The 13,612-nt window shown below is 36.6% G+C and overlaps 1 protein-coding gene across 1 annotated transcript in view; it reads left to right on the forward strand.

Annotated features, from left to right (window-relative positions):
• The window catches only part of PLXDC2 (plexin domain containing 2), a 711,109-nt gene that overhangs the window by 653,260 nt on the left and 44,237 nt on the right, over nucleotides 1-13,612 (forward strand). The window contains exon 13 of the mRNA XM_007936353.2: nucleotides 9,146-9,306. Coding sequence (XP_007934544.1) covers nucleotides 9,146-9,306 — 161 coding nt within the window. The remainder of the gene's footprint in view (nucleotides 1-9,145; nucleotides 9,307-13,612) is intronic.

Raw genomic sequence — 13,612 nt, forward strand, 5'->3', positions numbered from 1 at the left:
GAGCAGCCAAGGGTGATTCAGGCTCTTCTTGGTTGTTTTTTATCATTGGCCTGTTGGTAGAAAAGGAGGTAGTGTCTCTCACTCAGTATGTGAAGTCACAGGAGGTGTGGGTATAGTTGTGTCTTATGGGACTGTTGTTGTCTCCCAGTCAATTAGACACAAATTACAATTGAATAACGATCAAACAACTAAAAGCCCATCGATGAAGAACACACCATGTAATCACAAAGGAACAGTAACCAAAAAAATAAAAAAGGGAAAAAAAGAAGAAAAAACAAGAAAACCTGCAATATCTGGGGATAGGGCACTAAGAAAAAAAAAAAGTAGAGAAGGAGAGTAATAAGTGGGAAAAATTAGAGAAAAATGAATAAAGAATATCAAGGAACAGGGTTAACCACAAGAAAAAAACAGGGAAAGGAAAAATAAAGAACCTTAAACTTAAAAAATATAATAAAAATTTCAGCCAGGCACAGGGAAAAGAAAAAATCCCCAAAACTAGAACCTGGGTGGGGAAGATTAAGAATAATAATAAAAGGGACAAAAGTATTAATATTACTTGTTTTAAAACAGACAAATACAAGCAAACTAATCACCAGGAAAAAGAAAAAAATAAAAGTTAAAAGAGAGAAAAAAATTGGTGGAGGACAGGTCAGGGCATGCAGGCTCCATCTGAGCACATGGACTGTGATGGAGTTCCTGTGGGCCCAGAAGGTAGGTGGGAGTGGAGGATGGCCGCACCTCCGTTCACCAAGAGTAACAAGAGGAATGTCATACCTTGTCAGTCTTGCAGGTCCTGAGTGTCCTTGGGGTTGCTGGAATGAAGAACGTGTTCTCAAGCCCCAGGAATCTGTGAGAGCACTGTCTCTTTAAATATCCAAAATAGTCAAGCTGCTTTTTAAACCTTTAAAATGGTGGCACCCTTCGGACCGGCAAAAGTCCACAGCTTAACCCACCTTTCTCTTCACCTTCTCCATCTGTTCCCCAGCTACTGTGCACAGTCCATGCAGTCCCTGACTAGTAGGGTGATTTTTTGGTTAATTCTTAGGTCCTACCACCACTCAGAAATCTCCAAGCTGTCTGTGCCATCAGGATCGCTCACTATTGCTGCTAGACCGCAGCTCTGTCTGTCTCCTTTTTTGGTATTTTCATGCAAATTCTTCTGTTAGTTGGGGGTTAGTCCACTTCTATATCCTTCCCTTCAAGGGTCAGGGGTCCAGGATTATCTTCTGTGTCTGTGTTAATTGGTTTCCCTTTTCTTTGTTGAAGAGGGTCTGTGCAGTCTTTCTGCCTAGTCCACCATCTTCCAGAACTCATTCTTATTTGTTGTCCTTTGTAAGTAACTTTTCACTTTCCCCGGGCTGCTCTCAGAATTCTTTGTCTTTGGTTTTGATGAGTTTGATGATGATAGGTCTTGGTGATTTTTCTTTTGGGGTCTATCCTCTATGGAGTTCGTTGGACTTCCTGAATGGATATATTGTCATCTTTCATCATATCAGGGAAGTTCTCTTCCAACAAATCTTGGACAATTTTCTCACTGGTTTTATTTTTCTCTTCCTGTTCTGGAATACCAGTGGCATGTAGGTTGTTCCTTTGGATGGTATGCCACATGAACCTTAGGCTTTATTCATTTTGGTTTGATCTTTTTTCTGATTCATCCCTTTCCAAAGAAGTTTCAGGTATTTGTCTTCAGTCTCATTAATTCTGTCTGTCATTGCATCAATTTTACTCCTTTGCCCTTTCAATGTGTTATCTATTTCTGATAATTTAGTATTAATCTTCCAGATTTCTATCTGTAGATTTTGAATCATTTCTAATTTTTCCTTTATTTTGTCTTTTTGTTCTTGTATTTTCTTCCAATATTATTCTAGTGTTTTGTCTGTGTTTTCCTTGATCTGTCTCTCAGTCGTTTGAAGATAACTAAATATAATTCTTTTGAATTCCTTATCAGGGAGTTCCAATGGTGCTTCTTCCTCAGGGGTGTGGTCTGAGTCTGTATCCTGCTCCCTTTTTTCTACCACTTTATCTTGCTTCTTTCTGTGGACAGTGATGATCTGTTGTCTCTGAGACATTGTGACATTGTTGTATTTAGCTCTTTGTTAACTGTTTGTGAAGAGTAGTAGGGGTGTCAGGCTCTTCTTGGTGATGGTTTTTCGGTGTCCTTTCCAGTTGTTGGCATCTGGAAGGTTCTTGTGATTCCCTGCAAGGGGAGCCAGTTCTTATGTGACTGGAATGTGGAAGAATGCTGTTGCTTTAAATATCCAAAATGGTTGAACCACTTGTAGACATTCAAAGTGGTTGTACCTTGCAGAAAGGCAAAAGTCTACAGCTCAGCCCACCTTCCTCTTTGCTACTTCCCCTTTTATTCACCAGCCTCCAGTGTAGTACTCTGTGTAGTCCCTGGCTTGTAGGGCTGATTTTTAGGTTGTCTTAGGTCCCAACATCACTTGTCGTTATCTAAGCTGTCTGTGCTGTCAGGGTTGCTGTCTCCAGACAGCAGAATGTCCACAGCTCAGTTTGTCTCCTCCTTTGCTGTTTCCCTTTTTAATCATCAGCCACCAGTCCAGTCATCCATGCAGACTTTAGCAAGCAGGGCCAATTTTTAGGTTAATTCTCAGGTCCTACCACCACTTGGAAATATTCAAACTGTCTGTGCTGTCAAGATAGATGACAGTCTGCAGGTCTGTTTCGATCCTTATTCATTGTTTTCATTAAGGTTCTTATACTAGTTGGTGTTTAATCCACTTCTGTATCCTTCCTATTGAAGTTCAGGGCTCCAGGATTATCTTCTGTATCTGTCTCAACTTGGTTTCTCTTTTCTTTGTTGAAGAGGGTTCTGTGCAGTGTGTCTGCCTATTCTGCCATCTTACGGGGAAGTCTCTCTCCTCCTCATCTGTTCTTTTTTATATCTCAATATTGATTGGCTGACAATACCAATATGGCCTCATTAACATAACAAAACCCTAATACCCACTGGGATTATAAATACAAGTATTTACAATATGTATTTTGGGGGGACATAATTCAGTATAGTGTGGTAACGAATGGAATAAAAATTAGTCTTAGTAATACTAATAACAGGTACCATTTAATTGAGCACTTACTATATTTTAAGCACAGTTCTAAAACCTTTATAGGCTTTATCCCACATAATCCTCACAGCCATCATGAGATGGGTATTAATATTATGACCATTTTACAGAAGAGAAGACAAGATTGAAGAGCATGCCTGTCTCTTATGTCAGGTGGTATGAGAATTGCCAAGCAATGTGGGACCCCCAAAGATTACATATCAGCTAGGTGGTTTGAACACACTTGTGTCTTTCAGCACCATAGGGGCAAAATGAAGAGGTGTCTCTTTCCTGGTTCAGAAAACTTGATGGATTAGTTAGGGTAGCAAACATTCATTGTGCTAATCATAGATTATGCAAATAAATGATATGTTTTAACATAAGGGATTTCATTCTGGAGTGGATGGGATTAAATGGCATGAAGAGTCACTCTGTTCTGTGCCCCTAGACCTTGAAAGTGCTTTCTCAGCCTTATTTTTGGCATTCCACATTCACTGTGAATATACACAGGAGGAAACTACTAAATTTTTTACTGTAGTTTAAAAACCTAATTTCTTAACCATGAGAGGGCTTGGCATGGAATTTAAAAAGAAACCATTGCATGAAATCATTTTAGTTAAAGTTTTCCTTTTTTGTGAATCATTTTGTAAAAGTAGAGGCATTTTAGTTTTCAAAACTGATTTGTAAGTGTGTTTTATAAATAGATATAAACAAGTTTGGTAAAGGAAGCTGTTGTTGGGAAAAGTTTAAAAGTTGTTTTTTTTTTTTTTTTTTTGCTAAAAGTGTACTGAAATATTAGAGGCATTGGTAGATTATTACTAAAAGCAACATAACTTATAAGAAATGAAAATCATTAGGGGTTCATTCCACAACTTTACTTTTATTCTTCTGGTAGCTACAAATACTATAATCCTTTCATTTAGATAGTTTCACATATACATGTGTAGAAGCACAAATCACATGATGAGGCTAGACGCAGCCTTGGTGGTGTTTGCTCTCCCAAAATCCCTCATTTTGATGGAATCAAGCATTTCTCTCAATATGATTTCACAAAAATTTTTATTTAGCCTCATTTTTCTAAGATGAAGGATAAAGGATTATTGTTAAAAGGGATTGTCATGCCCTAAGCTCTTTTAGGCTTAGAGCATTTCATATATTTCCCTGCACAGAATTTCAGAGCTGTGCTGGTCTTTACAGACTGCAAAAGAGGAGCTGGGCCAGCTGCCCTTGCCAGATATTGTTCCCACTGTATATAATGCACTTAGCTGTGTTCTCTGCACCCATTTTAATATTTGTTCATAGTAGTTACCCATGTCCCTGCTATGGAGATTTCATAATGTGAATTATGAATGCCATGCCACAGTAAAATGTATTGTGACTTAAGTATGTCTTGTGTAATTATTTCAAGGGACCCTAATATCTGAATACCATGGATAGACGTATACCTTCCAAAAAAAAAAAAAAAAAAAGCAACACTTGATTACAGGAAGGAAAGAACAATTATAAAATATAAGAATAAATGCAAAGCATTGGGAGAAATTCTGAATGACGTCAAAAGTTGTCATCGTGTGTAGATAGCAAAAGTATGAGGGGAATGTACATGAACTACAGAATGAGATCAGTAACAAGGGAAATGTTCAAAGGAAGGTCAAATTAGAATTTTTATCACTTTGTTTTCTTCCACTGCATGTTTTAACTTAGAAACATAACATAGATGATAGTCCACAGGGAGAGTGGTATGTTTGTGTGTTTTTAATCCAAAAGCAGAACACTAATATTTTAAGCATTCATAGTTTATTTTGAAGCTTAAAAAAAAATGTAAGCAAATTTGTACAAAGCTTTTGCCAAACCTGTCAGCTTCTCAGTCCCCTAAAGGATATTAATATATTATGGAATTTATAGGCTGTAGTGTTTCATTTCAAAGGAAGAGTTACTTCTAAAATGAATAAAATTTCAGACAAGGAATATTTCTATTTTAGTTTTATGTTATTCCTGGGCTTTAATTATTGGCAAGATTTAAGAGCAGGTACAGATCATTTTAGCAATGTATTAAAATCTTCTTAACATATTGTACATTGAACTTTTAAATACAGAATATCAATAACATATGTAAATAAATCCTGGGAAAAAAAGCAGTCATAGAAAGCAAGGAGACAGCACTTTGAAATTAAATGCTATCTTTTGAAGACATACCACATTAAATTTTCTTCAATCCTTTCCTCCTAACAATATAGTTAGTCACCATCTTTGCTTGGAGTGTAACAAATAAAATGCATTTACATAAGGTCTTGAATATTTCATTATGCATGCCTTGTAAAAATCAGTTAACTTAGCTACCTTGGTAGCTATAGTTTACCCCAAAATAGCAGATTGCATTGATGAATTTTGTGATTCTTGCAGTTCTCCCTGTGTCTAAATATGGATCTGCATTTTATAAAGTACTAAAAATCCAGAAACAGTACAGGTCACTTGGTGTATCGGATAGGAGTATATTATCTTCAAAACTATTGATTTTCTGTGCTTTATTTATGTTTTAAAGTATTTTTGAAACAAAGTGGTAGGGGAGCCTTCATTTCTTAGGTTTCTAAAATATATTTCTATACTTCATTTTTTAACTTTGAGGCTCTACTTGATGGTGCCTTATTGTCCTTTCTTCATTATAATTATTTTAATACACAGTGTGAGGCTAAGAAAAACCTAAATACTGGAATTCCCCTCTCTGTGACAGAAGGAGCTCTGGTAGCACAGTGCCTAAAGCACTTGACTGCTAACCGTAAGGCTGGTGGTTCAAAACCACCAGCCACTCCTTGGAAGGAAGGTTGGATAATCTACTTCGGTAGTGATTCTCTGACTTGGCAGCAGTGGATTTAGATGTGTGATAGAAGGGGGAGAAAGCATGAGGGTTTGGCCCTTAAGAGTAGATTGCTTCTTTCTTTATTCTCCCAACTCCTGGTAGGCTTTGATAAGCTTCATGAGAAGTCTGTGACTGAAATAGACTCAGAGTGATCTTTTACCCAATTCTATCTGCCAATTGAAAAGACCAATCAGCTGAGTCACAGGAATGGCTGTTTTTTTTTTTTTTTTCCCCAAAAGCTGACCTCTTTGTTTATTATCATTTCTGAAGAAGTAAAATCAATTTAGAGTCTGCCCTTGAGGTGAATGCACTAAATTTCAATTATAAAAATTATTACCACTTGCTTATACTTTTCAAATTTGCATTTGATATGCTCTTCATTTTTAAAATGGAGAATGTTCTCTGCATTCTGTGCACAGGCACTTGTATGTGTGCAAAACCTATACCATTTAATGTAGCAATGACACACAACTGGACACCAACTAGGGAAAGAATATGGAATCAAAACAGTGCTTAGTGTACATCCAGATTCAACAGCCTTTAATGTAATTATTAAGCAAACCTGTTGCCATCAAGTCGATTCTAGCTCTTGGAAAGCCCATGTGTGTCAGAGTAGAACTGTATCCCATTGACTGCTTTTCAGAGCCTGCCTCTATCCTGAGACATTTCTGGGTGGACTCTAACTGCCAACCTTTTAGTTAGTTAATGACTGTGTTATTGTTGACACTACCTATGGACTCCATACCTGTTAATTTTTCTTTCTATATGGATACCTAAAGACCATCAAAAGCAGCTAAAGTAGAAGTGTTTGTGCTTTGCAGGAAATGACTAATTGTTAAATCATTGCAATCACAGAAAGCATGCTAAAATCATAGGAAAAAATTTTAAGGTGCTCTCAAAAAGATATATATACAGTTTTGGCCACTCCATTCAAAAGAGCACTCTGAAGCATTTTGAAATAGACACTGGCATGGGATGGATGGAAAGAATTAATTACATGTGAGATTTGAAGAAACACTCATGGCTTTCCTCCTTGACTTCAGTAGGTAAGTTTGCAGTGTTTTCTTCAAATCAACATTTTAAATCAATCCTGTTTTCCATTAGTATGTCATACTTTCTAAAGTATGAAAAAAGCCAAGTACACAAGTTACCATAATACAAGCATGTGTAAGAATGAAGCCAAGCCATTAAAAGTAGCAAATGCTACAGGCAAAAACCTAGTTTACATGGTGTCAACAATCTGACAGTATAATGAGCCGCAGTCAGCCTCACCTAATAAAAATAATGGCAATGGCCACAACATAGTATCATTTTTAAGTGCTTATTGTATTATATGTACTACTCAATATTTTCTATGTGTATGTTGTTTAATCTTTAAACCAACCCTATGAGGTAGTTTCCCTGATTGTCCACATTGTAGAGATAATGTAGGTGAAACCCAGACAAATAATCTATTATGGCCTCATTTAATTTTTAATGGAGAAGTGGATCTATTTTTCTTTCCTCCTCCCTCCCTTCCACCAATCACTTATTAAAGGCCTACCTACCTCATACAGAAGTGATCAAGACTGATACAGCCTCTCCCCTCTTGGAGGCACAAAGTAAATTCTTTAACCTTTTTTTTTTTTTTTTTTAACAATAATAATCTTTTTGTACTTGAAATTAGCAAGTTATTTTTAGAATTCAATACTGGAAGAACTCACAACACGAAATAAGAGGAAACAGCCAGTATGCAGAGCTCGGTGTTATTTGAGGAGGTATTGATCAGAAATACAGAGTGCAGACTCTTCATCCAGAGGGCTGTTTGAACCCCAGTTCTCTTAAAAATGTTGCAATCTTAGCACCTTTATTAATTTCCTTAAACTTCTGTTTCCTCTTCTATATTATGATAGTAACATTAATACATGCTTACCTCTTAGCATTGTTGATTTGATATATATTATGATAGTAACATTAATACATGCTTACCTCTTAGCATTGTTGATTTGATATATTTAGAAACATTTCTGATACTTTGGTAAATGAATTTTTACATAATGAGTTACTCTGTACCCTAATGGATTTCTCTTACCTAAGAGAAACCTGTGGGCTTTTGAATTTTAATAGATTTGGAGAATTACTGAACACCAAGCATGGGCAGGAATAATTGGGTAGCCATGTTTCTGTGTTTGTTTTATCTGAGATTCTGTTAACTCATATGGTCCACACTTTTCAGTCACCAGTCATGTTTGTTTTTTAATTAGCTGAGATTTAATAGATCAGTAAACATTTTTAAAACATAGAGGCAAATAATGAAAATAAAGACTTAAGTTGATCTTGAAAGGATTGCAAACAACCGTTGTAGAACATCTATAAGTCTCAAAGAATTATCTAATAATTCAGATACCAATCATAACATGCCCTAAGGTGCAGTTACCTCCTGCACATAACTTAGGAAAATTTCCTCAAAATGCCTCAGTAATCATCACAGATTATAGAATTTTAGAGCAAGAGAAGACAAGAGAGTTGTTTTAGTTGGTTGATTAACTTTGGATTACTTCAGACATTTAATTCCTCCCTATCTATCTCACATTTTATTACAGACAATGGAAATTATCTCTGTAAAAATTAAAATTATATTGGTCTGTGGTATATTTTCATATGCTTTTTAATACGCTGTGGGCTGCCTTTAGGTTGTGATAAAACTATTTGAGGGTCATTTAGCATCCGTTACATCTTTAAACAGCAGCTTGATTTAAAACAGATTTTGAAAAGTACCTTTGAACTTACACACTTTCTGAAAATGCCTGTGTCACTCACCAAACTCTGTCCCATCATGTTCAATTTAAAACTTCCTGAAGAAAATGAGAGAGGAACCTTTCAAAAGTACTCAATTTTTCTGTAGGTAACTAACTTTGGTGGTTTTATAAGAAGATCAAAATTAAAGGTATTACATGTTAAATTTTCCACAGGACCAGACCTTCAGAATAAAAGCTATTAATTTTTTTTATTGAGCTAGAAATTAAAGTAATTAAAGTAATTACAGTAATTACAAATGTACTTTTAATCATTCGTGGTATGGATTTTTCATATGATGAACATTTCATTTCATATGATGAACACCTAGCTTTTTAAATAAGTTGTACAGGAAGTAAAAAAGATACATTATATCTCACCAAATGAAAAGAAAACAAATTTGAAGGGGGCATACATGAGTATCCTGACAGGCATGCTGTTCTTTCAGCTTCCACAGATGACAGTGCAGCTGAGAAGAAAGGGGGAACCCTTCATGCTGGCCTCATCGTTGGAATTCTCATCCTGGTCCTCATTATAGCAGCAGCTATTCTTGTGACAGTCTATATGTATCACCATCCAACTTCAGCAGCCAGCATCTTCTTTATTGAGGTAAGTGTCAATGATAGCCAACAAAAACTATGCTGATTGATGAACTCTATCCCTTTGCTAGCACCACCAGTAGTTAATAGTTAATATTTAGCACATGGTTTCTCCATTTTGTAGTTTGTAGTTGAGAGCTCGCTGACTCCACACACAGTACTGATAGGTAAGTGAATCTCAGGAGCTTTTCAAAAAAAAAAAAAAAACCATTATGCCTTTTATACATCTAAGTAAAATAGGACTTAGCTTAAATCAACTGATCACTAAATACTAATTGAGCATTGGCTATATGCATGATACAATATGGTAGATAAAGAAAAAGAGTCCACATGGGCTTAATGTGTAAAACACTTCCCAAACTACTCTGTATGTATATTTATAGATAAATGCACACACATGGAGAAAGGACTATTAGTTTTGTGTTTTTATGCCCAGATAAAAGAAGGTGGGAAAGGCAAGGAGCTTGAGGCAAACAAGAAGTGTGGAGGCCACAAAATATGGTTGGTGTGACCAGGTCCCCTTCTCACCTTCTCATGTTGACATCCTAATGGGGCCACTTCTAAGACCCAGTAAATGCTAGAGAAATAAAAAGGAATTCTTGTCTTACAGAGTTCTAAACCTGAAAAGTTTAACTCATTTGGGATGTAGAGAATAGTTCCTTGGAATTTTTTTTATTCAGTTGAGAGAGATTTTACTTTACTTTTTGTCCCTGTGAATAGGGAGGAGTAAATGCAATGCATTTATACATTTCCTATACTATCTGTCAAATCAAGTGCAGTCTCTAGGCATAGGAAATAGGGAGTTCATCTGTCATTCTAACCCTTACCCAATGGTCTCCTACCTGGAGGTGATATTACCCATCACATTGCACTCTTTAAGTCTATCAATCACCAAGCCTTTCTTCTTTCTTCCATGGCACCTGTGGGTGGGTGAAACATTTACACCATTCATAAATCCCATGCTCTTCTCCCTACCATGGAGATTGCTGCTCCTTTTGTTTACTCCACCCCGAATGCCTCCCCTCATTTCTTGGGTTTAAGATTCATTCCAACAGGTTTTAATATCATGTACTGCACAAGCTTCCATGGACCATCTTCCTTTAATTTACCCTACCTACCCTGCAAGACTTGCAACTTCCTTAATTTTTTCAAATACTAGACATTCTATAACTATTTTCTGGAAACAAAAAGGATAATAAAAATAGCATCTTCACCTCATGGTAACTGGAAAAGTATCAGGTGTTGCATGCATTGAGTTGGGAAGCTGTTGATAATGCACTCATTTTTCATTAAAAAGTATAAAACTTTCCTGAGGTCATGAATGTATTCCTCAAAGAGCAGACAGGTGACAAGCAGAAAAGCTTCAGTGATCAGCTACCACTGTCACATCTTCCCATTGAAATCAATTCCAACTCATACTGATGTTGTAGGGTTTCCAAGGTTAATCTTTACTGAAGCAGATTGACACATCTTTCTCCTATGGGAAAGCTGGGGGTTTGAACCACCAGCTGAGCATGTGTCACCAGGACTCCTCTTAATTTAATCATATCAGCATAGTACTTTTTGTGTCATAAAATAACATTTACAGATTTGGGGGATTAAAATGTAGACAACCATTAGTCTGTATATCACTGACTGCATTCAGTGTAAGAGGCACTGCACAGGAAGAATAAAACTGAGATGCACCCTTATGTATAAACACGTTCTGATTTAAGAGATTTCAAAACTTGACATGATGAGTATCTTGTTATTTCATAATGAAGAAACATGATTACATTGAACATAAGTATAAATTAATTAGTTCCTGTGGGTATCCTGATCAGTTACATTTTTTTTGCCTGCAGAGGATACAGTGCAATTTGTGTGATCATTCCCCTACTGGGGAGCACTGGGACTCTTTCCTTTTTGTTATAATTAGCTAGCATCTTTATGAGCATATGTAATCATACGTAATAGGGGGCATTTATTAAATGGACTAGTGAAAATTATTTACCCTCATTTAATCATCAAAAGACCCTATAAGGTGCAAAATGATATCTCTCTCATAGATGTAGAAGCTCAGGCTTCCAGACTCCAGTGACCATACTGTTAACAAGTAGATTTGTTGCCTCTCTCTCTAGGTCTAAAGATAACCCCCAACACACACTGCATGTAGAAATGTATGTTCACAGACATTCTCAAAAGCAAAGAAACAGTGTAAATGCACTCGCATAAGTACTATTTCTCAAATATTTACACTAATTTATATAGCATAGCTATTGTTATTATCTGTTTCTCATGTTAAAAATACAGTGACTATCATTTGTGTGACTTAAGAGCAGATGAGAGCTGGAAGGCAATAAGGATGAAGCAAACTATCACTCTATATACAATAATTAAATAATAATTGGTCTGTGTACTAGTATCTTTGTGTACAGCACATAGTACAAGGGTTACTTTCTCCTGAGACATCCAATCTCTAAAAAAATAGTAATGCTGGCAGAACAGTCTGTTTTTCATTACCTTACCTTCTGTTTTCCTGTCATTCTCTTTAGTTCTTAGACTCAGCATTATTTTTGACTATAGTAAAGACTCCTTTTCCAGTTGATCGCTTGCATTTTGTATTCACCTGGCTGGTAATTTTCTAAGGGAGATCTGATTTTGCTTAACCCATCATACTACACAGAACTGGCTAGTCTAAACATGCTTTAAAGTCTGTTTAAATTCATTATCTTGAAATGGGTAGCAGCCAAGAAATGCTCAAATGAGCATGTGTTCCTTCATTTTTATAAAAGTAACAAATCTTTGGAAGAATTCATTTTGACTTAGTTGCTGAAAATTTGTGATTTATAAATTTCATTGCTGCATGAATATGGGTTATAGAGGAAAATGTTGCACTGTTACAGGTTATTCTGCATCACTATTTTATATATATACATATATGTACACACCCATACATAAAGTGTACTTTAATTTAAGGTCAAGAAGAGAATATTTCAAAGGAGGTGGTGGCAACAGATAAGTACTCCACTACGTGCCAAAAAAATTGGTAGTTCAAATCTATCCAGACACACCACGGCCATCAGCCTGAGAACCCTGTGGAGTATGATTCTACTCTGACACACATGAGGTCATCATAAGTCAGAATCAACTGGAAGGCAACAGTAAATCATATGAAATTAATACTCCCATTAAAGGATTCTAGATTCTATTTGGACTATACACAAAATGATTTAGACTAGCAATCTTAATAGAAGAGTGAACAGTGAACATTTAAACAGTGTTTTACATGAGTACCATTTAGACATTTATGTGCTGGTTTGATTCTGAAGAGAGTGTAGTGGTAAAGAAAAATAAAAGCTAAGGGTATCTAGTCCTGCTGCAGAACACTCTTAGACAGTAACTAATTTAAAGATGGTAGAGAAAAGAAAGGTACAACAGTGAAGAAGATTTTAGGCCAGGAAAACCTAGGGGCCAGCTCTACTCTGTTGAGTTAAGCATACCCAATGGCAATGATTGGCAATGATTTCAGGAAGGGATAGGGATATAGTGGAGTAGTGATTGGATTTCCTTTTGAATCCAAAAAACAAACCCATTGCCATCAAGTCATTCCAACTCATAGCAAGCCTATAGGACAGAGTAGAACTGCCAAAAAAGGGTTTCCAGTGCTTTAATCTTTATTAATCTTTACGGAAGCAGACTGCCACATCTTTTTCCTGCAAGCAGCTAATTGATAATCTTAAAATCAGCAGCCCAATGCTTAACCATTGTACTTCCAAGGCCCCTTGCCTTTAAATAGAGGTAATAATTCTCCTGGAGTATTGTCATAGCCACACATGGCTATTGAGCATTTAAGAAGAGCTAATCTATTAAGAAGAGCTAATCTATTACTGTAAGTATAATCAAGATTGAGTGATTGAGTAGGGGGAGAGTTCCTGCAACCTGGCAGACTAGGCAGAAGGACTGCACAGACCCTCTTCAACAAAGAAAAGAGAAACCAAGTAACACAGACACAGAAGATAATCCTGGACCCCTGTGCCTTGAAGGCCAGGATACAGAAGTAGAAGTGGACTACAGAAGTAGAAGTGGACTAAACCCCAACTTGAACAAGAATTTGTGTGAAAATACCAAAAAAGGAGACATGTGGAGCTGCAGTCTGGCAGCAATACTGAGTGACCCTAACAGCATGGATATTCCTGAGTGGTGGTAGGACCTAAGAATTAACCTAAAAATCACCCTGCTAGCCAGGGACTGACTGCACAGAGGACTGTGCACAGTGGCTGGGGAACAAATGGAGAAGGTGAAGAGAAAGGTGGGCTGAGCTGTGGACTTTTGCC

Source organism: Orycteropus afer, unplaced genomic scaffold (genome assembly GCF_000298275.1).
Source record: "Orycteropus afer afer isolate SDZICR_OR568_19922 unplaced genomic scaffold, OryAfe1.0 scaffold00035, whole genome shotgun sequence".
Classification (NCBI taxonomy): Eukaryota; Metazoa; Chordata; class Mammalia; order Tubulidentata; family Orycteropodidae; genus Orycteropus; species Orycteropus afer.